Here is a 24,443-nt window from a genome sequence, read left to right as displayed (position 1 = left end):
AAGGTAGGATACCAGGAACAAGTCACAGTTCAGATGAATGATTTCACCAATTGGGCGATTTATTTTCTATTCGAACATTGACAGGAAGTTTGAAGGACATTGTTGAGAAGCCAAGGTGAAAGAGGGAAGCCAACTTAATTATACCCTTAATGCAAGGTTCAAAAATGTCAATCCAAGATAAAGTAACTCAAGATCTTGATATTGTCAGCCAATCAACCCAACTCAAGAGTTTCAGATATTTTGTGCTGATGTATATATTTTTTAAACTCTCTCCACCAGTTTCTCTAATGGGACTGCTATGGTCTGGAATGGTGCTCACTTCGCTGCAATGAGATGTCCACATGGGAAAAGTTTCCACATAATCTTACAGAAACTGCTGGCTCTCCAGTAATTTCACTTCATAGCATTCTGAATGAGGCATTTGGTGGTTACATGTTCGATCAAAACTTACTTCTTGAGCCCTGCTTTCGGTTCTGGAAAACTTGTCTGGAAAAGTTTATCATAGTTTGAAGTGCCAAAGTTTCCGCATCTGCAATTGATCACAAAATAAATCTTTAAAACGTTGCACACATCTACAGTGGTGGCTAGTTGTTCAAAGCAATCCAAACAATCAAATGTGCATCTTGGGACTTGGATCAGCTCATTTTGTTGAACAGGTTGCACTGCAGATGTATCTCTGTAATGGATGGTGATTTCCTTTTTCCCCTTCAACCTTTCGCAGGAAGTTTATAGGGCATTGCCACAAGGCTGGAGGGCCAAGGCAATTGGGAGTGGGGATGGGTGCAATGGGGAGAGAGGGGAGAGAAGGTGGGGGGCATCCATTTCCCCAATATTTCATCCTTGCTGCATAGTCCATGAATATTAAACTGAGGGCAAACAACTCAAGACTTTGGTCATTAAAATTGCTTACTATTTAATAACCATGTTTTGCACTGACAGTTTTCTTGCATCTCTCGAAATGGTGCAAGTATTATGTGATTGCTGTTATCAGTTAATACACTGCAATGGAATGTCTTCGAGGAAATTCCTACATTATCTTACAGGAATCGTCAGCAATTCCCCTTCACATTACATTCTGGTGAAGCAGAATTGAGTCACACATCAAATCCAACTTACTTCCTGATTATTTCGCTTATTCCTGGCAGACTTAGATTTTCATCTTCCTCACAGTTTGGACTGTCATAGTTTCCGTGACTGCAACTGGTTTTAAAGCACAAAATGAACAAGACTTTCATTCACAATTAAATCCAAAACTGAAGATTCAGTATTTCAAGCTTGGCTCAATGGGCTTTAAATAGATCACACTCCAAATATATAATTAAACTGACGTGGTGATAAAATCTTAATTGTTCAAAATTAAATCACATTTTTCGAAGTAACTGTTACTTTTAGCCCAGAATATCATTTCTAAGTGCTTTCCCACTAACTAGGTTTATCTTCACACCTTTCTAACAAGGTTGTAACTTCTGCAATTCTCAAGTGCTCTGGCGTTATTGCTGTAATTAGGATTGGACAGTTATGGACAAGTTATTCACGTTCCACTTGCACTTGTTCCACTTGTGTGGATAGTTTTGCAGGTTCCACTTGCACTTTAACTATCCTTGGATGTCTGGTAAATCATGAAGACTAGATCATTATTAAATAGCCAATTTTTCTGATACTTCACCTACCAAGCCCAGTTCATCTAGTGCCTCAATTACCTTCTCTTTCATTTGGACAGCATTTTCTTTGGTATAGACTAATGCAAAGTGCTCATTTAACAGCCGTATCCTTTGCCTCCATGTATAGATTCCCCATTTGATCCCTAAACCACTCTTTTAGCATTCACATGCCTGTCAAGGACTGATTCCTCTCTGTTTGTCACCAATTTCTTGCTCTCATTTCCTTTAATCAAAGGAAATTCAAGTCCAGAGACAACGTCCCATTCTCTCAATTCTAACAAAAAAAATCAAGCTCTTAACAGACCATTTGCAATTCGACCCTCAAACATAAGCTTCCAACTCAACGTTTGACCTAGAGCTTCAGTGTATGTAATATTGTCCATGATATACACTACTCAGATTCAAAGCTTAATTCCACATTATTGCTTATGGGCTGTTTACAAGCTTTTGCTAATAATTTAGTTTTTGTTGTATCATGAGTTTAGAGCTTAGGTAAAGAGCTACATAGCCCAGAATAATCCTGGGTTTAGGTCTCCAGTGAGTTAATTAACTTGATCCAGGGAATTAAAATGACCCCAGCAATGTTGAAAGGAAAAAATAAGTACCTATGGTTTTTATTAATCTATGAATTATTCATAATTGCATGAGGGATGCAATCTGCTAATAAATGATTACATTTGAAAGTGTTTTTTCTTAACACAAAGAATCATCAGTTTGGACTATCAAGGCTTCCCTACCTTCAATTTGCCACAAAGCCCAAGTCAAGTCATTTTAAGCATCTATCCACCATTGGCTGCTCACCATGAAAAAAAAACTGAAGGTTCACTATTTAAAGTTTTGGTCAGTTGGTTTTGTTAATGGCCACTCTCCAGGTGCATGACTGCATTAGATGGTGGTTTTTGAAACTTTCACAAGTAGTGTGGCTGGGGACAGGGGGTTAGAAATAGTTGAGGTAAACAGAATTCTGGATATTTATGTTGATGCCATTTTATCATGCATACGCCATTGAACATCTTCATGGTTGGACTGTTCTCCTTGGCGAGGCAGCGGCCAAAAGGAGATCGAATAGTTATGTCCAAAATCATGAGGGGGCTGGATAGAATAGGTAAGAAACTGTTTCTGTTCATCAAGGGATCAAGAATGAGAGGGCAAGAATTTAAAATGATTTGCAAAAGAAACAAATGTGATGCAAGGAAAAAATACCACACAACGGGTGGTTTGGGTCTGGAATTGTGATGGAGGCAGGTTCAAACAAGGCATTCAATGATAACATTAATATAAACAATGTGCAGGGATATAGGGAAAAGGCAAGACAATGGCACTAAGTCAGAATGTTCATTTGGAGAGCCAGGGCAGTCACAATGGGCTTCTGCTGCAATAACAATTTTTAGAGGCAATCCAGCAGTTTAACATGATAGATATGGTCTGGAATGGTGTTTGCTGCACTGTTATGGGAGGCCTCCATGAGAAAGTTTCTATTTTTTTTTAAATATAGGGATGGCAACAGTTCACAATCTTGTATTCCAAATGAAGTAGAATTTAGTCACATCAAATTAAACTTACTCTCTGATTAGTGCACTTGGTTCTGGTGAACTTAGATTCCCATCACAGTTTGATTCGTCAAATTTTCCATCGCTACTATTGATTATAAAGCACATGTTAAGTCATTTCAAACAAAGAACTTGCAGCCAGATCAAATGATTTGAAACAAAAAGCTCTTCAGTCTTGCCACATCTAATTGTGAATAGTGGTGGACAATTAAACTCACTGGAGGAAGTGAGTTCACAATTATCCCCATGCTGAAAAATGGGGATTCCAAGCACATCTGTGTAAAAGACAAAGCAGAGGAAGCATTTGCAATAATCTTTGCCCAGAAAGGGTATGGACAAGCGAGGTAGACAATATCTTTTCCCAAAGATATGGGAGTCTAAAACTGGATGGCATGTGTTTAAGGTGAGAGGGGAGAGATACAAAAGCGTCCGAAGGGGCAGTTTTTTCACACAGAGGGTGGTGAGTGTCTGGAATAAGCTGCCAGAGGTATAGACAGGTAACAGTTTATCTTTTAATAAGCATTTAGATAGTCACAAGTAAAGCTTACATTAACACTGCAATTAAGTTACTGTGAAATTCCCCCAGCCACCATAGTCTGGCACTTGTTCAGGTCAATGCACCTAACCAGTACATCTTTCAGAATGAGGGAGGAAACCCACGCAGACACAGGGAGAAGGTGCAAACTCCACACAGACAGTGAGTGACCCAAGTCAGGAATCGAACTGGGTCCCTGGCACTGTGAAGCAGCTGCAGTGCTAACAACTGTGCTACCATGCCAGGACCACAGTCAGTTTCTTTCATGTGATTGCTATGGTCTAGATGGTATTTACTGCACTATTACGTGTCTTGATGATCAAGTTTCTACATCTACAGGAACTGCTAGCTCCCCAACCATTCACATTTATATTGCAGTGTTCTGAAAGACAGAATTGCTGTCACACATCAGATTAAACTCACTTTCTGATTACTGCAATGTTTCCTGGAGAAACACGATTTCCATTTTCCTCACCATTTGCACTGTCACAGTTTCTGCAGTTGCAATTGTTCACAAAGAAAAGTGATTTTAAACAAATGCGTGCATCCACAAGTGGCCATCGTTTAAAAAACAGGAGACTCTGGGATCCAATATTTCAACCTTTGATCAGCTGGTTTGCTTTAATGCATCATCTTTTATTCTGTACTAATGTATTTTTCATTTACAAATGTTGAGGAATAAGACAAATGCAGAGAGACTCAGTAATGTGACTGTTGTGGTCTGGAATGGTTTTCACTATGCTATTATTTGAAGCTCTTCCTGAATGATTCTTACAGGTAGAACCAGCACCCCAGCAATTCCCTTATACACAGATTCTGAATGAAGCAGAGTTTAGTCAGACATTGGATCAAACTTACTTCTCGACTGAGTTAGTTTCTGAAGAACATGACTTTCTATCTTCCTCGCACTTTGGACTGTCAAAGTTTTCATGGCTGTGGTCATAAAGCATATCATTTTATGCAAGTATTTTCATTCAAAATTAAATCCGTTAAACATCTCCTGCACCCTTAAACTGAAGATGTAGTATTTCAAGCCTTCATCGCCTGAGTTTGTTGAATATCCTTCACGGCCTGGCAAATTCCTCACTGTTATAATCAAACTGGGGATCAACCCTAGTTGAATGAAGTGTACAGGAGGATATCAGGAGGAACACCAGACAGACCTAAAAATATGTCGTAAACCTGGTGAAACCACAACATAGGACTTTTTGCTGCCCAACAGTATAAACAGCAAATTGATACACTATGGATCAGAGCCAAGCTCTGCAGTCTTACCATATCTAACCATGAATGGTAGTGGACAATTAAACAGGTGGAGGCGGGTCCACAATTTTCCCCATTCTCGGCACATCTGTACAAAGCTGAAGCAGCATTTGCAATAATCTTTGCCCAGAAGTGCCAAGTGGATGATCCATTTTGGCCTCCCTGATGACCCAAGGAGCATTGATGCCGGTCTTCAGCAAATTTGATTCAATTCATGTAATAAAGAAACATCTGAAGTCACTGGATACCTCAAAGGTAAGGACCCCCAACAACATTACACCAATAATATTGAGGATTTGTGCTTGAGAATTGCTGTGCCCCTACCCAAGCTGTTCCAGTCCAACTGCAACACTGGACTCTACCCAACAAAGTGGAAATATGCCCAGGTAGGTTCTGCACATAAGCAGCAGTCCAGCAAATCACACAGAATAACCTGCACACAAGTATTCTGTTTCAGTGTTCAGTCATTAGATCAAACTTACTTCTTGATTGAGTTGGTTTCTGAAAAACATGGCTTCCTATCTTCCTCGCACTTTGGACTATCAAAGTTTTCAGGGCTGTGGTCATAAAGTAGGTCATTTTAAGCAAGTATTTGCATTCAAAATTAAACCCATTCCGCGCCCCCCCCCCCCCCCCCCACCCCTGTTTAAACTGAAGGTGCAGTACTTCAAACCTTGATCAGCCGGTTTTGTTGAACAGGGCACACCCTTCATGGCCTGGCAAATTCCTCACTATTATAAATCAAGCTGCGGGACCAACCCTAGTTGAGAGAAGTGTACAAGAGGACAAGCCAAGGCTGACCTAAAAATGCAGCGTTCAACCTGATGAAACTACAACACGGCTATTTGCTGCCCAGCTGCGTAAACAGCAAGGTGATAGACTGTGGATCAGAGCCCAGCTCTGCAGTCTTGCCACATCTAATCATGAATGGTGGTGGACAATAAAACAACTCACTGGAGGAAGCAAGTCCACAATTATCCCCACTCCCAGCACATCAGTGCAGAAGACAAAGCTGAAGAAACATTTGCAAAAACCTTTGCCCAGAAGTGCCAAGTGGATGATCCATTTTGGCCTCCCTGGTGACCCAAGCATCATTGATGCCGGTCTTCAGCAAATTTGATTCACTTCATGTGATAAAGAAACATCTGAAGTCACTGGATACCTCAAAGGTAAAGACCCCAAAAACCTTACACCAATAGTATTGAGGATTTATGCTTGAGAATTTGGTGTGCCCCTATTCAAGCTGTTCCAGTCCAACTACAACAGTGGAATCTACCCAACAATGTGGAAATATGCCCAGGTAGGTTCTGCACACAAGCAGCAGCCCAGCAAATCACACAGCATAACCTGCGCACAACTGTTCAGTTTGGATTCAGTCGTCACTTAGTTCCTGGCTACATTACAGCTTTAGTTCAAACAGGCACGAAAGAAATTGAAATCAAGAGCAAGGTCGGAGTGACTGCCATCAGCATCAAGGAACACAGGCAATACCGGAGTCAATGGGAAATCAGGGGGAAAACTCTCCAGTGACTGCAATTGTACCCAGCAGAAATGAAGATAGTTGTGCTTGTTAAGTCTGTCAATTCATCCCAGAACATGTCTGCACGAGTTCCTCAGGTGAGTGTGTCCTTGGCCAGCCATCTGCAACTGCTTCTTTCAATGACCTTCCCCCATAAAGTCATAAGGTCAGAAGTGGGCATTTTGCTGATGACTGCACATGATTCAGCACCATTTGTGATTTGAATCCAACCGAAGTCCCTTGAAATTCAATTGTTTTATCATTGCTGATTCCCAACTCTCTATATCCTGGAGTTACGATTCATCAGAAACTAAATTGGACCAGTCTTGTAGATATTGCAGCTCTAACAGCAGGTCAGAGGCTGGGAATTCCGCAGTGGGTAACTTGCCTCCTGGCTCTCCAAAACCTGTTCAGTATCTTCAAGTCACATGTCAGGAGTGGTATGGAATAATCTTCTCCCCATTGATGACTGCAGTTCCAACAAGAAACACGACACCATCCAAGACAAAGCAGCCATATCCATCACCTTCAATATTCATTTCCTCCACCAGTGATAGCAGTGTACATCAGCTACAAAATGCACTGCAAGAACTCACCAAGACCTATTTCAACAATCTTATTAGCCCATGTTTTCTACCACTTAGGAGGACAAAGAGTAAACACATGGAATGCCACCACCTCCCAGGTTTCCTCCAGGTTATTAACCATCCTGACTTGGAAATGTATCACCATTCCTTCACTGTTGCTGGGTCAAAGTCCTGGCATTCCCTCCCCAACAGCACCATTGATGTACCTACACTTCAGGGACAATAGCAATTCAAGAAGATAACTCACCACCATCTTCTCAAGGCAATTAGGAACAGGCAATAAATGCTGGCCCAGCTAGGGACTCCCACATCCCATGTATGGATCAAAAAGTAGTCAATGACTCGCTACTTCCGTAGGTATTTTGCTCATGCCAACCATGCTCACCACTTGGGGAAAACACCAGATAAATCCTGGCCTATTCTGGAGGCAACCTCAGCAATGGCCACCAGTAGCACTGAATGTGTGTTTGCTGAAACATCCCAGTGATTGGACAGGCAGTTCAGGAGACCAGGCAACACTATTTATTGGATCAGGTCCATGGCAGCAGGCGACTACCAGCAACATGCTGCCCTGGGTCCAATGCCACTTTAAAACCAGCAGGAGGGCTTTGCTTTCACCCACAAAACGTCCTCCTCCCTCTCCCAAAACACACGCAGAAAAGATCTTAACTGCCTCTAGGAATAATGGAAACATTAGACAAAAAAATTATTTGTCATAGGTATACCTTACCATAAACACAACAACTAATTACTGTGAAACTCCCCTAGTCACCATAATCCGGCACCTGTTAAAGTCAACTTAATTCCTAACTTGCACATCTTTCAGAATGTGGGAGGAAACCCACACAGACACAGGGAGAGTATGCAAAGTCCAGTGACCCAAGCCGGAAATCGAACCAGGTTCTTGGCATTGTGAAACAGAAGTGCTAACCATTGTGCTACCGTGCCAAGCTCTCGATCAATTCCTCTCTTCTGATTGCAATGGTGTTTGCTGCACTACTACATGCCTTTATGAGCAAGTTCCTACATTATCTACAGGAACTGCTAGCTCTCCAGCCATTCACATTTATGTTGTCATGTTCTGAATGAATTGCTGTCACATATCAGATTAAACTTACTTTCCGATTACTGCAATTGTTCCTGGAGAAACACGACTTCCAGCTTCCTCACCATTTGGACCATTTGGTGCAATTGGTCACAAAGAAAAGTAATTTTAAACAAACGCTTGCATCCACAAGAGGCCATCATTTAAAAAACAGGAGACTCTGGGATTCAATATTTCAACCTTTGACAAGCTGGTTTGCTTTAATGCATCATCTTTTGTTCTGTACGAACGTATTTTTCATTTAGGAATGTCAAGAAATAAGACAAATGCAGAGGGAGTTAGTAATGTGATTGTTGTGGTCTGGAATGGTTTTCACTACACTATTATATGAAGCTGTTCCTCCATGATTCTTACAGGAAGCGCCAGCAATTCCTTTTTACACAGATTCTGAATGAAGCAGAGTTTAGTCAGACATTCGATCAAACTTACTTCTTGACTGACTTGGTTTCTGATGAACATGATGGCTTACTATCTTCCTTGCAGTTTGGACTGTCAATGTTTTCATAGCTGTGGTCATAAAGCATATCATCATATCATTTTATGCAAATATTTGCATTCAAAATTAAACCCATTAAATACCCCCCCACCCTTAAACTGAAGATGCAGTATTTCAAGGCTTCATCACCTGGGTTTATCGAATATCCTTCATGAACTTGCAAATTCCTCACCATTATAAACAAGCTGGGGATCAACCCTAGTTGAATGAAGTGTACAAGCAGACAAGCCAGGAGGAAAACTAGAAATGTGGCACAACCCTGGTGAAACTACAACACAGGGCTATTTGCTGCCCAACAGTATAAACAGCAAGGTGATAGACTGTGGATCAGAGCCAAGCTCTGCAGTCTTGCCACATCTAATTGTGAATGGTGGTGGACAATTAAACAACTCACTGGGGGAGGCAAGTCCACAATTATCCCCACTCCTAGCACATCTGTGCAAAAGAATTAGCTGAAGAAGCATTTGCAATAATCTTTGCCCAGAAGTGCCAAGTGGATGATGCATTTTGGCCTCCCCAGTGCTCCAAGCATCATCGATGCCAGTCATCCGCAAATTTGATTCACTTCATGTAATAAAGAAATATCTGAAGTCACTGGATACCTCAAAGATAAAGACCCCCAACAACATTACACCAATAGTATTGAGGATTTGTGCTTGAGAATTTTCTGTGCCCCTATCCAAGCTGTTCCAGTCCAACTACAACACTGGAGTCTACCCAACAATGTGGAAATATGCCCAGGTAGGTTCTTCACACAAGCAGCAGCCCATCAAATCACACAGAATAATCTGTGCACAAGTGTTCATTTTGGATTTAGTCAGAGCCACTTAACTTCTGGCCTCATTACAACTTTAGTTCAAATAGGCACAAAAAGAATTGAAATCAAGAAGCAAGGTCAGAGTGACTGCCATCAACATCAAGGAACACAGGCAATACTGGAGTCAATGGGAAATCAGAGGGAAAACTCTCCACTGGCTGGAGTTGTACCCAGCAGAAAGGAAGATGGTTGTACTTGTAAGGTCTGTCAATTCAGTCCTAGGACATATCTGCATGAGTTCTTCAGGGGAGAGAGAGAGTGATCCTCAGCCCAGCCATCTTCAGTTGCTTCTTTCAATGACCTTCCCTCCATAACGGTCAGAAGTGGGCATTTTGCTGATGATTGCACATGATTAAGAACCATTTGTGACTTGAATCCAACCATCATCCCTTGAAATTCAATTGTATTATTGTTGCTGATTCCCAACTATCTCTATCTGGGGGTTGCAATTCATCAGAAACTAAATTGGACCAGTGTTGCAGCTATAACAGCAAGTCAGAGGCTGGGAATTCCACAGCAGGTAACTTGCTTCCTGATTCTCCAAAACCTGTTCAGTATCTATAACTCACAAGTCAGGAATGATATGGAATACTCACCCTATTGATAACTGCAGTTCCAATAACACAAGAAGCTCAACACCATCCAAGACAAAACAGCCTGCTTGATTGGTACCATATCCATCACCTTCAATATTCACTTCCGTCATCAGTGACAGCAGTGTACATCAGCTGCAGGATGCACTGCAGGAACTCACCAAGGCCAACTTCAACACTCTTATTCCTCCTTGTACTCTACTATCTAGGAGAGCAAAGAGTAAAGACATGGAGCGCCACCACCTCCCATGTTTCCTCCAAGTCATTCACCATCCTGACTTGGAAATATATCACCATTCCTTCACTGTTGCTGGGTCAAAGTCCTGGCATTCCCTCCCTAACAGCACCATTGATGTACCGACACTTCAGGGACAATATCAATTCAAGAAGACAGCTCACCATCCACCATCTTCTGGAGAGCAAACAGGGACAGGCAATAAATGCTAGCCTAGCCAGGAACACCCACATCCCATGTATGGATCAAAAAGTAGCCAATCAATTGCTACTTCCACAGGCATTTTGCTCATGCCAACCATGGCCACCACTTGGAGAAGTCACCAGGTCAATCCTGGCCTATTCTGGAGGCAACCTCAGCAATGGCCACCAGTAGCGCTGTAGAGGTGGTTGCTGAAACAACCCAGTGATTGGACAGGCAGTTCTGGAGACCAGGCAATACCATTTATTGGTCAGATCCATGGCAGCAGGCAACCACCAGCAACATGCTGCCCTGGGTCCAATGCCACTTCAGAACCAGCACAGGACTTTGCCATCACCCAAAAAATCCTCCCCTTTTCTCTCTTTCCTCCCCACAAACACCCACAAAAAAGTTAAAACTACCTCTAGGAATAATGCAAACATCAGACAAAAATAAATATTAGTCGCAAGTAAAGCTTACATTAACACTGCAATTAAGTTACTGGGGAATTCCCCTTCTCACCATAGTCCAGCACCTGTTCGGGTCAATGCACCAAACCAGCACACCTTTCAGAATGTGGGAGGAAACCCATGCAGATACAGGGAGAAAGTGCAAACTTCACACAGACAGTGGCCCAAGCCAGGAATCGAACTGGGTCCACTTTGGCCTCTGTGACCCAAGCATCATTGATGCCAGTCTTAAGAACATAAGAACATAAGAAATAGGAGCAGGAGTAGGCCATCTAGCCCTTCGAGCCTGCCCCGCCATTCAATAAGATCATGGCTGATCTGTTGTGGCTCAGTTCCACTTTCCCACCCTCTCCCCATAACCCTTAATCCCCTCTCTTATCAAGAACCCATCAACCCGCTTCTTAAAAATATTTAGCGAGGCAGCCTCCACCACTTCAACGGGCAGAGAATTCCAGAGATTCACCACCCTTTGAGTGAAGAAGTTCCTCCTCAACTCCGTTCTAAACCGCCTTCAGCAAATTTGATTCACTTCATGTAACAAAGAAACATCTGAAGTCACTGGATACCTCAAAGGACCCCAAAAACATTACACCAATAGTATTGAAGATTTGTGCTTGAGAATTCGCTGTCCCAGTCCAACTACAACACTGGTATCTACCCAAAAACGTGGAAATGTGCCCAGGTAGGTTCTGCACACAAAATGCAGCCCAGCAAATCACCATCTCATCAGTCTACTTTCAATCAGGGAAGTGATGGAAGGGGCCATCAACAGTGCTATCACACAGCATAACCTGTGCACAAGTGTTCAGTTTGGATTCAGTCAGGGTCACTTAGCACCTGGCCACATCACAACTTTAGTTCAAACAGACACAAAGAATGGAAATCAAGAGGCAAGGTCAGAGTGACTGCCATCGACATCAAGGAACCCAGGCAATATTGGAATCAATGGGAAATCAGGGGTAAAACTCTCCTCTGGCTGAAGTTGCAAGCAGCAGAAAGGAAGATGGTTGTGCTTGTTAGAGGTCTGTCAATTCAGTCCAAGGACATCACTGCGGGAGTTCCTCAGAAGAGAGCGTGTCTTCGACCCAGCCATCATCAACTACTTCATTCAATGACCTTTCCCCCATAAGATCAGAAGTGGTCATGTTAGCTGATGACCATATATGATTCAGCACCATTTGCAAATTGAATTCAACAATCACCCCTTGAAATTCAATTGCATCATTGTTGCTGATTCCCAACTATCTCTGAATCATAACCCCCAAGGTAGAAACAAAACTGGACCAGCCTATAGATATAACAGCTATAACAGCAAGTCAGAGCTGGGCATTCTGCAGCAGGTAACCTGCCTCCTGACTTTCCAAACCTGTTCAATATCAACAAGTCAGGAGTGTTATTAAATACTCTCCCCATTGATGACAGCAGTTCTAACAATACAAGAAGCTCGACACCATCCAAGACAAAACAGCCTGCTTGATTGGTACCATATCATCACCTTCAATATTCACTTCCTCCATCAGTGACAGCAATATACATCAGCTGCAAAATGCACTGCAGGAACTCACCAAGGCCCACTTCAACAATAATAGCCCAAGACATCTACCACCTAGAAGGACAAAGAGTAAACACATGAAACGCCGCCATCAAGTTTCCTTCAGATCATTCAGGGGCAATAGCAATTCCAGAAGGTAGCTCACCACCATCTTCTGGAGGGCAAATAGGGATGGGCAATAAATGCTGGCCCAGCCGGTGACATCCACATCCCATGTATGGATAAAAAAGTAGCCCGTTACTTGCTACTACCTCCACAGGCAACCCTGCTCACCACTTGGGGAAATCACCGGGTAAATCTTGGCCTATTCTGGAGGCAACCTCAGCAATGGAGACCAGTACCGCTGAATGAGTGGTTCCTGAGGTGACATCCCAGTGATTAGACAGGCAGTCTGAGACCAGGCAACACCATTTATTGGATCAGGTTCATGAGAGCTGGCCACCCGCAGCAACATGCTGCCCTGGGTCCAAGGCCACTTCAGAACCAGCAGCAGGGCTTTGCCATCACTCACAAAACCTCCCCTTCTTTCTGTCTCCTCCTATCGTTTTCTGCCCCCCCAACCCCTCAAAAAAGACTCTCACAAAAAGTTAAAAACTACCTCTAGGAATAATGCAAAAACATTATTACTCACAAATAAAGCTTACATTAACACTGCAATTAAGTTACTGTGAAATTCCCCCAGCCACCATAGTCTGGCATCTGTTTGGGTCAATGCACCAAACCAGTACATCTTTCAGAATGTGGGAGGAAACCCACACAGACACAGGGAGAAGGTGCAAACTCCACACAGTGATCCAAGTCAGGAATCGAACTGGGTCCCTGGTACTGTGAAGCAGCAGTGCTAACCACTGTGCTACTGTGCCAGGACCTCAGTCAGTTCCTTTCATGTGATTGCTATGGTCTAGATGGTGTTTGCTGCACTATTACATGCCCTTATGAGCAAGTTCATACATTATCTACAGGAACTGTTAGCTCCCCAACCATTCACATTTACATTGCGGTGTTCTGGAAGAAGGAATTGCTGCCATACATCAGATTAAGCTCACTTTCCAATTACTGCAATGGCTCCTGGAGAAACATGATTTCCATTTCCCTCACCATTTGGACTGTCACAGTTTCTGCAGGTGCAATTGGTCACAAAGAAAAGTGATGCATCCACAAGTGGCCATCATTTAAAAAACAGGAGACTCTGGGATTCAATATTTCAACCTTTGATCAGCTGGTTTGCATTAATGCATCATCTTTTATTCTGTACTAATATATTTTTCATTTAGAAATATTGAAGAATAAGACAAATGCAGAGAGAGTCAGTAATGTGATTGTTGTATCACATTACTCGACTGAGTTAGTTCCTGAAGAACATAACATTGAAACTAGCTTGCAGTTTGGCATGTCAAAGTCTTCATCGCTGTGGTCATAAAGCATGTATTTGCATTCAAAATTAAACCCATTAAACATCCCTCTCCCCACACCCCTTTAAACTGAAGATGCAGTATTTCAAATCTTGATCAGCAGGGTTTACAAAACAGATCACACTCAAGATACTCATCATTGCATGAGATGGTGACTTTTTTTTTAAATCTTTGAAATTTCAAATGGAACTTTGTGGTATAACCAGTTGCTGGAAGTGAACATGCCTGAAGGGCACGTCATTTTCCAATTACTCATTGAAGAGTTTTGATGCTGTGTCAATACAGTGTTGCACTTTCCTGGACAATTGGTGATGGGCCAGGGGGTATGAATTTTGGCAAAATAATAAGAAGTAATCAGTAGTCTAGCCTAATCCTTGTCCAGTGCTATGCCATATTTGCCAAAAGTGTGGCACTTGGGCAGCTTGGCAAAACTACTGGGCAGCCAATTACAATACCAACTGAGGACCACTTCCTGCCTTGAGGGGCTGCTGCACCAGTTTCTGTTGTCATATAAATGCAGCTTCTAAACCCCACCAATGTCTCAAGTTTCTGGCACCCCCCAACCCATCATTGAGATGCCCTATCCTCAGCAGCCACTGGAGGAGAGGCTGTTAATTTGCCATCCATCTGATTAGACCAGAAGCTCTTGGGACTAGACTGCATCCTAAATTGGATAGTAGGCCCAGCTGCAGTCTCTTAACTGGTCACTATTGGTAGCGTGCAGCCTTGGGTCCCATTGCCTGAAGGAAGATCAGCTCCCACTTAACAGTCTCAAAAAGACTTGACCAGCTGTTCATAAAATTTCAATCACAAATTACAGATTTTTTTCCTGTGTCAAGCAGTCTCTAATTCAGTTGATATTGTCCAAAATGGCACTTCCATGAGATGCATTCAGAAAGCTGCTGCCACATAATCTTACAAGAATTTCTGTCTCTCCAGCAATTCTGTTTTTGCATTGTTTGGGATGAAGCAGAATTTAACTTACTCTCCGATCACTGCAGTTGTTCCTGGAGAAGTACGATTTCTATTTGCAATATAGTTGGGGCTGTGGGGGTTTCCATACCTGCAATTCATCAAAACGCACAAATTAAATCATTTCCAACAAGCATTTGCATCTGGCCATTTAAAATGAACCCTTGCAGACTGAGGATTTGATATTTAAACCCTTGATAAGCTGATCTGTCACACTCCAGACGGATAACTGCACCTGGGAAGAGACAGAGCGTGCAAGGGAGACGTGGAAGGAAGCAGCAAACTCATTTCTTTAATATTTTATAATTTCTGTAAGTGGTTACACATTGGATTGAACTTGCCGTCTGATGACTGCAAATGCCCGGGAAAACAATTACGATTTTCCTCATAGTTTAGACTATCACAGTTTCTGCACCAGCAATTGGTCAGGAAAAAGTTATTAAAACAGTTGCATTGACATTTGGCTGTTATTAAAAGTGTCAGAGTAAACACATGGAGGTTACAGGAATAGTTCTTAGGGCAGGCCTGATGGGCAAATGGCCTCCTTCTGCACAGCAGGGATTCTATAATTGTAAGTCACTCTAGATGTATGACTGCAATGAATGATTTCCTTCAAAACCTTCATAGGAAGTTTACAGGATACCAAAAATGAGGCTGCAGCGGGTGCAGCAGAGATGATCCATTTCTTCAATATATTTATCCTTGTTTCATTGTCCAACAGTGCCAGATCAACCTTAACTTCAAGACCTAAATAACAGTTCCATTGAAGGTATTGTGATTATGCAATTTTTAAAATAGAAGCTTTTGAATCTCTAGGATTGATACAAATATTAAAGGCAGCCCAAATAGACATGAAAACATGTTTGGGGAAACAGAGGGAAGAGATGAGAAATGTCACCATTTTTAGCACGGTGACATTTTCTATCTTAAAATCATAGCCTGCACAGGTTAAGGACATTCAGCCCACTATAGACCTGTGTAAGCTCTTGAAACTGCTGTACGTTAACTCTACTCCTTCTACATGGCCATGCAATACTTCCTTTTCAAGCATATTGCTATTAATACTTCCAACACCCTTGCAGACAGTGCAAACCAAATCACAAGCTTGTAGCTTTCAAGAAAAATCTTCTGTGGTTGTTTTGCCAATTTTAAGCTTTCCCAACTATAGAATATTTAGTAAACTCTTCTTCCCCAAATGCAGTTTGTCCCTCTAAAGTCAGAACACAAAGGTCATCAACTCAGTTGGGGCACACTGGCTAGCACCACTACTGAGTTGTGCACAGTGACCCCAATTGACCACTTGTGAAGCACAGTAAGTGTGAGGAACAGACAAGGAGAAACCAAAGTCTTGCCTCTGATGGCATTTAAAAAGTACTTTATGTGTCATTGCTGCAGAATGATTGTGATATCTTCCATATTTCAGTAATAAACAGATTTGACCAACATCTCAGATTTTCTAATCAGGCTTAGTTTTAAATATTCAATTTAGAAACTTTACAATGGGCACAACAACAATCAATTTTTTTAAACCCTCCAGACATTTACACATTCAGAATATTACCTGATGCAGGTAGCTATAACCTACAAACAACAAGTCTCAGTAATGGTAATAAACTTTTAATACAGGTGTCCGGTCATCATGGCAAACTGCTTACTGCGTTTTCAAACTTTGTACGGATTGTACATGATTGGCTCGAGCAAGATCACAGTTATTTTGTGATCATTTGAGCACAAACATTACCACATGGTTGTGGATTTATGTTTTGTGGTTCTGCTTTATTCAGTTCTATCCCAAACCTCTACATGCGATGCTTCATTATGTTGAATGTCTTTTTTTCAGGGAGGAGGGATTGGCAAGAGGAGGGGTTGGTATGGCTGTTATTGGGGGAATAAAGGTAAAGTCACCACATAGTCCAAGATGACCATAGTGTGCTCCCTCTGAGGGGGAGAGCTGATTGGTGGTGATTCAATCCGAGGATCACCACACCTCAGGCAAGGGGCAAGTTTGAGAAGATAGAGCCTTCAGGCATAACCCTCAGCCGGTACAGGAACTGAACCCATGCTTTAGTGTCAGTCTGCTTCATTCAGCCAACTAAGCAAAACCAAGCTCCCCATTTGGGGAGTAGTTTGCTACTTTTTGTGTGTAAATTTATTAGGCTGGGAAAAGGTCAATAGAGAATTTGTCTGGCAGAGTCAAGAGATAAAGGTACTAAATGCATAAATTTTTTAATAAAATGCCACAGTGAAGTGAATCTACAGGCAAATTGTAGGAGAGACTAGATTTTCCAGCTTCAAAGAAGAGCAAGGAACTTTTGCAACTTAAAGATTTCATAAGGGAAGGTTATTAAATATTATTTGACCCAAAAATAGAGGCAATAGGAAAACATGAAATATTTTATTGTTTGGAAAAGTGTTGAAAACAGTGGAATCAAAGATGAACAAAGCATATTTTGTGGGGAACATGCTGCAAGACTGTCTTAACGGTAACTTTGTTCTTGTTCTTACATCTGCATTACTGGAACTCTTTGCTTATGGGATCAGTAGTTGTTTTTCTCATTTAGAATACAAGAAAAATGTTTGAGATTTTAACTTTTCATCATATTGAATAAGAGAATGGTTATGTATTGCTTGTGAATTCTGGTTAAAAACAATCAATGCAAATGTCAATTGTAACCTCTAAGAAAGCAATCAGTGAGACAAACATTTGCTCGCCTTCATCTAAAGCAGAAAAGTATCATTGCTTTCTGCAAGGCAACATTTGGAAAAGGATTACACACAAGTTTAGATGGTATTGTGCCAATGGAGTTAACCAGCTGGGCTGGTGCCTCCAGCAGAGAACTGCCAGATGATACAAAAGATAGGTGGAGCAACAGGTAGCATTGAGAATGTGGGGAGGTTGCAGAAAGACTTTGACAGGTTTTAAGAGTGGTCAGCGTAGTGGCAGATGGAATACAACATGGGGAAGTGAGGTTATGCATTTTGGTAGTAAGAATAGAGACAGGCTATCTTCTAAATGGGGACAGAATTCAGAAATCTGAAGTGCAAGGGGACTTGGGAGTCCGAGTTCAGGATTCTCGAAATTAACTTGCAGTGGAACTGGTAGTTAAGGCAGCAAATATGTTAGCATTCATTTCAAGAGGACTAGAATACAAAAGCAGGGATGTATTGCAAAGGCTGTATAAAGGCTCTGGTTGGACCACATTTGGAATATTGAAAGCAATTGTGGGCCCTACATCCAAAGAAGGATATACTGACCTTGAGGTGAGGGTCCAGAGGAGGTTCATGAGGATTATTTCGTGAACGAAAAGCTTGATGAATGAGAAACATTTAGGACTCTGGGTCTGTACTCAAGTGGAGCTTATATGGATGAGGGGGGAATCTCATTGAAACTTACAGAATTCTGAAAGGCCTGAATAGAGTGGAAGAGAAGATGTTTCCATTAGTAAGAGACCGGGATCTGAGGGCACAGACTTAGGGCTGACCCTTTAGAACCAAGATGAAGAGGAATTTCTTCTGCTACAGAGTGGAGAATCTATGAAATTTGTTACCACAGAAGACCAGGTGTATTTAAGGCAGAGAATGATGGGTTTGGATTAGTAAGGAGATTAAAGGGGGAATGTGGCCAGGAAACATATCAGCCATGATTGAAATGTGGGGCAGATTCAAACATGAAAATAACCTGACCAAAAAAATCCTTTCTACTACTGCCATTAAACAAGAGATGCCACTTAATTGTTCTCACCCATCCAGCAAGAGTTCCAACACACGATCAGCCGTAGTAAAAGTTCTGTATGTTGAGAGGAATATGTCGATATAGCTGAAATCATTGTCATCAGAAGCTGTAAATACATTTTCTACAAGCTTCCCTAAGGTCCCAGCCTTAATTGTACGGACTCTGCGCGTTTCAAACTGACTGACGGTGTGACCTGGAGGCACCTTGTCTCTTTCCACCTACGGGATGCAAAGATAAAAAAGGTCAATGCCACGCAAAAGTACAGCAACAAGAACATTCATTTCCATAACATTTATGTTGTAGAGACATTACAAGATGCCTCACAGAATCATTATTAAATGAAATTGAGACCAAGTCTTGAAGAGAAATACTTGATCAGAAATATACATTTTTAAAGAGGAGTCTTTTACCAGTAGAGGTAAGGAAAACATGAGTTTTAGGAAGGAATTCCAGAGTTTAAGGATTTGGCATTTGAAGGCCTGGTCACCAATCACAGAATGAAACAAAATCAGGGATAAACAATAAGAGTGCATGCATTGCAAGGTTGGAAGTGGTTACAATGAAAGGGAGGCTGATTTTGTTCAATCTTATTTGACATTGACTGGTCATTTCATGTATTATGGAAACCATTTCATACAAAATAGTTAAAGCCAAAACATTATGTGCATGTGACTAGTTCACTGATAATTGGAGGAATTAGTGTACTGGAGCATGAAAAAATGCAGAGGGTAATCCCCAGTAGATGAGAAAAGAGAAAGCTTCCCAATGGAGCCAAACAAGAATGTTCCAAGTTCCAATGCTGTCCAGCTGGAGCAGGATGAGGGGGTTCCACAATTAAACTCATGAGTAGGGAGGAGAAGAAAAAAGCCTCTGTTGGGCAAGTACAGGATAGGGCCTGCTGCGATGCTGCTGCACCCCCACATGGTAAAATGGCCGGCTGGAACTCTGTTTAAGCTCACGCCTGTATGAGCTACTCATAAATATCTGGCTTGCTGTACCACATCCAGGAAGGGGAAATTTAAATTACAAACAAACTTTCCATGATTTATAATCATCTCCAGGATCCTTTTAACTTATTACATTTCCTTCATAAACTTTAAGGAAATTAGTTTGGAGGGGTGTGATTGAAGTGATGAGATGGAATGGAATAACAAGTCATCCAACTAACCAGCCACCTGTAAGTTTCAACATTAAATGTTCTTGGTTAGTTCAGCTCTCCATTTTCTAACTCTTCCTGGCTGGTTTTCAATTCAACAATTAACAAAAATAGAATAATTCTAAATTTGAAATTTATTCTGTATTTACTGCGCACAGTAAAAAGTCTGACAACACCAGGTTTAAGTCCAACCGATTGATTTGATAGTACACTCACTAGCTTTCGGGGTTAGTCCCTTCGTCAGGTGAATGGAGATTTCTGGCCTCAGACAGAGCATATAAAGCACTTTACTGTGCACTCCAAGAAGAGCTAGTACTGAAAGCTCTTTGCAGTTGTTGTACATACAGAAAGCAGTACTGCTAACTTTCCTCATGGTCAAAACCAACTTTATCCAGAATCGCACCAATTTCTTCAATTAGTAAATACTTTGCACCACCAGGTTAAACACAGATCAATTTGCCAGTAGTCAGCACATGTTCATTTCTGTAATGTGTACTATTCTGTTGTAAATCAATCTTGTACTTCATGGTGGCCCTGCAATCAGTTACTGTCTCACCACTTGCGCCTCTCAGAAATGCAGGATCATACAACTTTTATTCCAATGAGCCACTTAGCTCCCAGCTGGTATTTATCCCACAAATGGATGTCAAGTTGGAATGTCTCCGGAAGCATAGGGGGTTTTAGTTAAATCGGGCAGCATAGTCGGTGCAGGCTTGGGGGACAGAAGGGCTTGTTCCTGTGCAGTAATTTTCTGTTCTTTGTAATCCATCCTTCTTTAGCAAATGTGAATTCCCAGTGTCTGGTGAGTGCACTGCCAGCAACGGGCTTCCCAGATCTTTCTCCCTCCACTAAACGTGTTTATGCAGCTGCATACCTGGTTGAAATGGAGTTTCGACCCAGAACAGAAAATGCTGCAGAGGACAATCAACATCTGTTAAGATGATGGATCCAAACCCCAAGATATGACCATTCTTACCCCAGATGCACCCAAGCCTGCTTGTGTCTATTACTGGCATTTGCATTTGCATTTCCAGAATCCTGACTAACAGAACACACAAGAGGGTAATATTGTAAAGACTGTACATGCTATTCATTAGAACATAAGCAAAAATACTGCAAATGGAAAGCTGAAACTGGAAAAACTCAGTGGGTCTGGCAGTGTCTGTGGAGAGGGAGAAACATGTTTCTGAAGAGTCATATTGAGCTCAAACTCATTTCCCTCATTTTCTGCATTTTCTGTTAATATTAGCTGGATCAGTCAGTTGAAAAAATTCATGCGTGTGGTAAGTATAAATGATAAGTTCAAACAAAAATGTAATGAAAGCTAAATTAATACTAAAGCACAAATTGAAACTTGAAGTTAGTTTTGGATACAGGGCAACAATATCAAACCTTAATCCTAAATAAAAAAAACTTTCAGTATTAAATTCATTATCTGCCCACGCGCTGGTTTACAATTTCTACTTCAATCCAGTCACCAGAAAAAAAACCCAACAAGGTCTTTGGCAGAAAATAGCTTGTAACGCAGCCCAGTGAGTTTCCACAGGCATTGTGGAATTATATGTTCTACAGCCCCGGGCCACAGCACACAACAGGAAGCGGGTCAGTCTGGCTTCAATCATGTCTGAATCCTCCACTACATTATCATAGGCCTCACATTTCCCAACAATATTGTTTTTAGAAAATCTAATTACTCTTGAAAGCAAGCTTGCCTTGGCTGGAAGCAAAGTTGAAATGCAAAACGTTTGCTGAGCTGACAGGAAATGTAAAAAAAGAGGGAGGGTGGATAAAAAAAGCAAAGCTCTGATTTTACTTTATGCAAAGTCTCTTCCATATGCTGCCTCAGTGATTATTCAGCCTGGCCGTGTAGAGAGATCAAGGGCTGAACAAAAAAGGGCTTCAGGATCTCATAGCTTTAAAATGGCACAACCGTCCTGGTGTTAAATTTGGTCTCCTTCACAGCAACAAGTGCCCAGCTGGAATAGGAATCATCTTTGATAATGGAGGTGCGGTGGGTCATGGAATTTTACCTCTTTGGGCAGCCTGGTTTGAACTTTGATGTAAAGTTTGAACCTCTGAACTTTGCTAGCCAAGCTTTCTGTCTGCTTCTCAACTGTGCCAGAGTCATGAATCACCTATAACTACCGGAAATGTATTTTCCAAGACTTGTTCCAAATCAACAGAAAACAAAGTTTGCAAAGCATATTTCAATTAAATTCAGAGCACTATTGAATGTTTGAACCATTCCAGTACAAATGAAGAACAGTTGAAAAGACAAATATTGCACCACTATAGCAAGGCTATTACTGTACAGTTCTAGTCCACTTTTAAAATCGATCTTGAAAAATAAAATTCTAACAGTGAGAGCTAACAGGAGAAAGCCACAGCTGGATTATTGAAACATATCAAGTGTCATGTCCAATCAATCAACTTTTCTCAATCTCCCCTGACCCTGGCAGGAGATGCATTTCACTGCAAGGAAGACAGGGTCTCCCACGTGTTGATCAAGTTTCAAAATTGACAGCTGGATCCAACTGCGGCTAACACACCAGTTTATTGCGCTTTCCTGCCAACACAAAAAATAGCATTCTGCCATCAACATGTTGAGACCCAGCTAATTTGGAGGCTTCCTTTGTTGCAACTTCTAAAAAGCAACAGTGATAATGGTCTCAACAAAAAGCACAGCTAAAGTAGAAATCCCTGCCTGGCTGGGGAAGCTTGCTTGGTGCTTTTAAGGGATGAATACTCAGCAGGATAAATATTAAGCTGTGAATTAAATAACAAAACCAAAGACCAAGCTATGAGAAGCACAGTGTTATTGTGAGAAGAGTTTGCATGTTACCTCTCAATTATAGCTTATGTGTTTCAGCTGGATAGTGCAAGTCTGTATGGGTGATTGCTGCTGCAGGCACATTTTTACTCCTTAAAACGTGCACATCTGTTTTACATTTCACGAATTGGATACTCAACAAATAATTCAGAGTGTGGCGGGAAGGGAAGCTAATTTATGGGTTACTATACATGATTTCCAATAATTAGAACTCAGCCTTCCTAATGAGCAAATGCAAAGCATACATTCAAGAATTGCATTCTACAGTTGTTTGCAGGTTTTGACCCAGCATAAACCCAATGTTTGTTATTTTGTCCCCGCAATGTATAGCAAAGGGACATGGTGGAAAATTCATCAAGTGCTGAACACAATTTTGCATCCTGCCCAAGTCAAGGCTATAACTGAACTATTTAAAAGACAAATGCTCGACTTAAGGCACTTGGTAGCATTAAGTCAAATCTAATGGAGAACTCACTTCATTTATCACATCTTTTCCTTCTGCCGATTGCTACCTTGTAAAATAAGTCACTACTTGCAGCATTGGGCTCCTGTTATCAATGCCTCCCCCCACCTCCTAAATTCTTCTTCAAAAAGCTGTGGGTGCGCGAACAATTGCAGTGCAGCTTCCAAGACAGGTCAATTTTGTTAGGCAGATGTATCAAGGGAGCGAGATGGGAATCGAGATGCAGATCAGCCATGGTTTAACTGAATTTCAGAGCAGGCAGGACAGAGACAGATGCGCTGAAAAGCAAGTCCCTGAGGTAAAATCTATTCCCTTGGAATGGGATAATTGCTTCCCTTAGAATTCTGATTGTGGTGGAAGAGAATGAGAATGAAGGAGGGAAAATTATTAATAAAAGCAAAATGCCACGGTGTCTGGCAGCAGGAGGATAGCAAAATAATGTTGAATCAAACATGACTTCAGTTGAGATATTTAAAACTAAATCAACAACTTTATCCTCATTTCCAAATACAAAAATGGGACACATTGGTTTTCCCATGTTTAGTTGAGTTAGAGTTTTTAAATTCAGATAATGATCTAATGGTGTAGATAAAAATTATTTTCCCTGGTGAGGGATTCTAAAAAAAAGAAAATGAGCTCACACAGGAATCAAGCGCAGAGAGGTGATTCCTACATAAAAAGGTTAGCAGCAATTGGAACCAAAAATTTCCAAAACAGGAATTCCTGTCCATATTCTCGCCATATGCAACCAAAGCAGTTTCTCCATCTGTCAAAATTAGGCAAAGGCATCAAGGGATAGGGAGCAATGGCTGGTGCAAAAGAATGATAACAACTGGCTGACAAAACTAGAGAACTTGTAGAGCCTGTCCCTGTTTGTTTTCCTTCAAGGCATCTGTAAGTTCTCAGCCATTTCAACCAGGGAGTAGCCGAACCCTAAAGGCTAAAACTGCACCAAGTCTATTTGGGCTAATTGTAGGACCACAACCATTGGCTTCTGTGCTTCTCTCATCAGAAGGGAGAGTGGGACTGTTTGCTATCCTGAACCCCTGGAAGGTCCATAGGTATAGAGGCTTTGCCCCTCTGGGCAGACTGCCTTAAACCATCATGATACAAAACAGCAACTACCAGCTTCACAAACCCATCCTGTGATAATGCTTAGCAAACCAAAGTTGAAAAGTTTGTTAACATCCAAATGTCGGAAGGCAAAAGTCATGTGACTATAAACTTGAGAATTGGGTCATCCTTGGTGAAATCATCCTTTACAATCTCACCCTTGAGGGCTCACTCAAATCAAATGAGTACTTGAATAAACCT

At 41.5% G+C, this 24,443-nt stretch overlaps 1 protein-coding gene across 1 annotated transcript in view; it reads right to left on the bottom strand.

Annotated features, from left to right (window-relative positions):
• Positions 1 to 24,443, bottom strand: part of rgl1 (ral guanine nucleotide dissociation stimulator-like 1) — a 70,973-nt gene that overhangs the window by 33,946 nt on the left and 12,584 nt on the right. The window contains exons 3-4 of the mRNA XM_080196768.1: positions 18,690 to 18,898; positions 1,117 to 1,194 (exon numbers count right to left, since the gene is read on the bottom strand). Coding sequence (XP_080052894.1) covers positions 1,117 to 1,194; positions 18,690 to 18,898 — 287 coding nt within the window. The remainder of the gene's footprint in view (positions 1 to 1,116; positions 1,195 to 18,689; positions 18,899 to 24,443) is intronic.

This window comes from Carcharhinus amblyrhynchos, chromosome 9 (genome assembly GCF_965287045.1).
Source record: "Carcharhinus amblyrhynchos chromosome 9, sCarAmb.v2.hapA, whole genome shotgun sequence".
Lineage (NCBI taxonomy): Eukaryota > Metazoa > Chordata > Chondrichthyes > Carcharhiniformes > Carcharhinidae > Carcharhinus > Carcharhinus amblyrhynchos.
Note: the sequence above shows the minus strand (reverse complement) of the source record. Positions and strands in the feature narration are given on the sequence as shown.